This window comes from Portunus trituberculatus, chromosome 18 (genome assembly GCF_017591435.1).
Source record: "Portunus trituberculatus isolate SZX2019 chromosome 18, ASM1759143v1, whole genome shotgun sequence".
NCBI lineage: Eukaryota > Metazoa > Arthropoda > Malacostraca > Decapoda > Portunidae > Portunus > Portunus trituberculatus.
Window position 1 is genome coordinate 24,765,986 of NC_059272.1, and position 5,000 is coordinate 24,770,985.

General features: G+C 41.0%; 1 protein-coding gene across 3 annotated transcripts in view; it reads left to right on the forward strand.

The window, feature by feature from the left end:
- The window catches only part of LOC123505788, a 144,457-nt gene that overhangs the window by 132,016 nt on the left and 7,441 nt on the right, over positions 1–5,000 (forward strand). For all 3 annotated transcript variants that reach the window (XM_045257478.1, XM_045257479.1, XM_045257480.1), the window contains exon 3: positions 1,156–1,258. In XM_045257478.1, coding sequence (XP_045113413.1) covers positions 1,167–1,258 — 92 coding nt within the window. In that variant the 5' untranslated portion in view covers positions 1,156–1,166. The remainder of the gene's footprint in view (positions 1–1,155; positions 1,259–5,000) is intronic.

The following is a 5,000-nucleotide window of genomic DNA, read 5'->3' on the forward strand; positions in this document are numbered from 1 at the left end:
GCTTTGTATTTTCTGCTGTATCTTCTGTCATCTCTTTTTTTTTCTTTTTTATTATAATCATCTTCTCTTCCCTTCTCTCTCTTTTTTTTTTTATCATCTTTTAATCTCCTTTCAAATACATCCTCTTTTCCTTATCAGTATTCCCCTTCCTTACTAATTCATCTTTATCTCCTTCATTTCTAATTGTGCTTTTCCTCCCCAATGTTTATCAGCAATTTTGCGTTTCCTTTTTATTTCCTTGTTCGTTCCTTTATTCTTTTGCATTATCTCCTTATTTCCATTTCGTTAAAGACTCGTTTTCTCTCTGCTATTTTTCTTTCTATGTATTTTCTCCTAATTTATTTCTGTCATAATTGTCCTTCTCCTTTGCAGTTATAACTCAGTCAGGTCATTAAGTTAGTCATTTTCTTTTATTTTTTGTATTCTGTTTTATGGTTTCTCTCTCTCTCTCTCTCTCTCTCTCTCTCTCTCTCTCTCTCTCTCTCTCTCATTTTATCACTCACCCACTCATTAGTTTATTCTCTCACTTATTCACTCACTCACTCATTCATTTAGTCACTCACTCACTCATTCACTAGCTGACTGACACTCCCTCTCACCTTCACTTACTCACTAACTCACTCAATCAATCAGTCAGTCACAATTTTTCCACCCTTAACCCCTTCAGTACTATGATATGTTTTTATATTCATTCTGGTAACTAAACTATTTGGTGATTTTATACAGCTTCAGAAACTTATGTGGCGATTGAAATATTGAAGTCTGTGGCCATTAGCTTCCTGACCTTTATAGACCCTTCCTAACGTCAATAAAATGCTCTAATGGTACACAAAACGAGTGGTAAAAATGCGTCCCAGTACTGAAGAGGTTAAATCAGCAGCCTCTAGTTTATCTACAGTGGAACCATGCGTGCTTTGGGGTCCGAAGGATCTCCAAGCGCACGGGTTCGAATCCTGTCCACGGTCCGAGTGTAGGTTGGGCTTCCTCACTCGGGGCAACGGTTTCCTAGCGGGTGGGCTTTCAGATAGGAGGTACCACAAAATGTATCCCCTTTAGCCCATAAATTCCCGTGAAAAGTCCACATGGTATAAAAAAAATTTAAAAAAAATTGTTTCCCGCACTTTTCCTAATGCGTCTCTCTATCTCCCCCCACAGAGAAAGGCGCCATGTGGTCAGACAACGCCCACAGCGAGGGGTTCCATCACGCCCACCCCTTCCCTCACGCCCCCGCCCTTGACAAGCTGTGTTTGCATTCCAGGTGAGTTGCGCTCCCTCAGGTAACTTTCCATTGGGTTTGTCACAGCGTGGTATATTGATTTCTGGATCCTCTCACTTGAATCTTGGTCTTGTTCTACTTTTGCTTGGTTCACAACTTTCATCTCTCTTTTTTGGGGTTTATCACTTGTGTTTTTATTTATTACTTCTTTGATTTTTTCTGATTTATTATTCCTGTTTTGTTTTGTTTTTCTATTTATCTTCCTCGCTGTCTTGTTTGTTTGATCCATTTTTCTTGTTTCTCGTCTTGTTTCGTTTCGTTTCGTTTCGTCTCGTCTCGTCTCGTCTCGTCTCTCTCTCTCTCTCTCTCTCTCTCTCTCTCTCTCTCTCTTTCTCTCTCTCTCTCTCTCTCTCTCTCTCTGTTGGTTTATCACTTCTCTTATCTTTTTCTGGTTTACTCCCACTTCTTCTAATCCTCACTGGTTTATTGTTCTCTCCCCTCTTTCTTACTTCCTGCTTGTTTTATTACACTATGTTTTATTTTTCGCACTGTTTTTTTTCATTTTTCACCTTCTTTCATTTCTTTACTTTCTCTCAGCAAGTCTGTTCAGTACAAAGACTTGCGACTATCTATATATATTTTCTTCTTTTTCCCTTTTAGCGTTTCCACTCCCTGTTTTCCCCTGTCCCTTTTAGATACAGCCACTTCTTCCCTCCTTTCCACCCTTCTAAACGCTGTCATGTCTCTGATCAACTCTATAAAAAATGGTCACGTGTTCCTGTCTCTTAGTTCTTTTTTTTTTTAGATTTGTTTCCTTTCCTCTCTGCCACCTAGTGTTGTTTTGAATTTTGTCTCCTTTCCTTTTCCCTCAAAAATCTGCTATTCCTGTCATTCCTCCTTTCTAAATTTTTGTTGTTCCTTCTCTCCTTTCTCTCTATACTTCGTCATTCTTTCATTTCTAACTCTATCTTTCCTTCTCCTTCTGTCCTTTCCTTGTACAATTTATCATTCCTTCTCCCCTCTTCTTAATTTGCTTTCTGATACCTGTCACTTCTCTCTTTCCTTTTCAAACTTGTCCTTCCTTCTCTTCGTCTCTTCTAAAAATTGTCACACCTTCCCTTTCTCACTTTTTACATAAAACCCACCAAATCCTTTCCTTTTTCGCTTTAATCCTTTCGTTCCCTCTCACATCCACTCTCACTTCATCTTCTCCGCTGCGAGTGCGTCCTATTTTGAGATAACTCCCTGCTATCCTACGTACCCTGCTCTCCAACGCGGCTGTCCTTTACAAACACTACTTTATCCCCTTTTGTCCTCGTGGCGCCCTTTGTAGCTCCTGCCTCAGCACCTGTTTGTTTTTTCCTCAACGATGCTGTGTGATTCTGTTCTTGAGGTAACTAAAATCAAAGTCAGAGGTCGTTAGTGAGTGATAGGACATACTGAGAAACGCTTTGCTCTCTCTCTCTCTCTCTCTCTCTCTCTCTCTCTCTCAACGACTATTTTCAAGGAGCAAAGGGATAACTAGCCGGGCTCTTATGGGTATATTTCCTGTTAATGATGTAGAAATCTTGTTTATCTGTCCCTAGAATTCTATAAACACTCTCAAAGACTGGTGCAACCTCAACTAGAACCTTCTCAAAGTAGTGGGGATACGGCGCAGAAGTGTCTCAGAATATGGTCCAAGGAGCGAAGGGAAGGTGTGAAGACGTGCTACTCGTCACATGCATTATAAGTAGCTCAGGGGTCCTCTTCCCTCCCTCACGTGAGACAGACGGCTATAATTCTGGAACACGTCTGCGCTTTACCTCCGCTACATTAGAAAAAAACTTCTACTTGTTAAAGTTACACAGGCTAATTTTTTTTCTTATTCTTTTGATTCTTTTCTGGAGAGTACAATTCAAGTGGGCCTTTTTTTTCTAATATTCATCTTTTTACCTATGGTTCCAGTGATAGATTGAAGAGATTCCTATATGATTAACAAAAGCGACACTGGAAAATCCGATCTATCATATCTGAGGCCATAGAAAATGGTCGTTGTGAGAGCAAAACGCTTAAGAATACAGGTTTAAGCTATTCCACGATATGGCTATGTGAGTAGGAAGCACCGTTGACAGACTCGCAACCTCTCCATATCTTCCTCACAGGATAAATAACATCTTTTCTTATATCATGTGGGCTTTTCACGGGAATTTAAGGACTAAAGGGGATACTTTTTGGTGTACCTCCTATCTCAAAGCCCACCTGCTAGGAAACCGTTGCCCCGAGTGAGGAAGCCCAACCTACACTCGGACCGTGGACAGGATCCGAACCCGTGCGCTTGAAGACACCTCAGACCGCAAAACACGCATCTAGCAAAAGCAAAAAAAAAAAAAAAAAAAAAAAACTTACAATGGGTCCGAACTTATAACGAAAGAATAGCAGCTACGCAAGTATCCACAGTACCAGCCAGACGCCATCTGTCAAGCAATTAGTCAGTCAATTCTCTCTCTCTCTCTCTCTCTCTCTCTCTCTCTCTCTCTCTCTCTCTCAGTTTCCCTCTATCCTTTCTTTCTTTCTTTCTTTCTTCCTTTCTTCAATTAATGACTCGATATATTTCCTTTGCTTCACTCAGGTACTCAAGTATCTCTCTCTCTCTCTCTCTCTCTCTCTCTCTCTCTCTCTCTCTCTCTCTCTCTCTCTCTCTCTCTTTCTCTCTGGTAACTGATCCTCTTTTATCGTTCCTTTCATCCTCTTTGTACGTTTATCACCTTTCTTCCCTCTCTTCTCGTCCTCTTTCCATCTCACTCTCCCTCCCTCTCACTCCCTCTCACCCACTCACCCTCGTGCAGCCTCTCACAGGATGGCAAACACTTAGCGAGACTCCTAAGCTGCACATGATCACGAGAGAGAGAGAGAGAGAGAGAGAGAGAGAGAGAGAGAGAGAGAGAGAGAGAGAGAGAGAGAGAGAGAGAGAGAGAGAGAGAGAGAGAGAGAGAGAGAGAGAGAGCTGCTTTCATTTCGTCTTTTCTATATAAGTCTTCCCAGCAATTTTATCTCCCCTTTCATACGTCCTTCTAACTTCCCTCTCTTATCCCTTTCCTCTTCCTTTGTTATCTCTTTCTCCTCATTCATAGGGCATTTTCTTTCTTCTCTTCTTTTCTCATCTGATATTTTCTTTTTTTATTCATAGCTCTTATTTTTTTTTCCAAGTACCTTCATTTCTCATTTTTTCTCTAACCTAATCTAATCTAACCTTTTCCTCTGTTCCTTAGACATTTTTGGGTATTTCTTCTGTTATGTTCTTTATTACTCCTTTCCTGCTTCCTACTCCATCCCTTTCCTTCCTTCTTTTCTCTTTTTTCTGTATTTGGCCTGTGTTTCCTCGCTTTTCCTGCTTCCTCCTCCTACCTTGCTTCCTACTCCTTCCCTTTCTCTCCTTCTTTTCTCCCTTTTTTTTCTGTATTTGGCCTGTGTCTTCTCACTTCTCCTGTTTCCTCTTCCTTCCCTCTTTAATCTCTTTTGTCTACCTTTTAATCCTCTTTCTCTACACACAATCACGCTCTGCCCTCCACCTCTGTCACTTCACTGGGCTCTTCATCCTATCTAACCCTTCTTATCCACCTCACCCATCAAGTATTCCCCCATTCACTCCTCCACTTCCTCTACAGTTCACCTCACCACAAAAAGTTTCCTCTTCTCTTCCTTATCTTCATCTACCATCTCTCTCCTCCACCTTCCTATAAGCTGTTTCCATTTCTCTACCTTCTATTTTATTTTCGCCCCACGCAAACCTGATGCTCTTCCT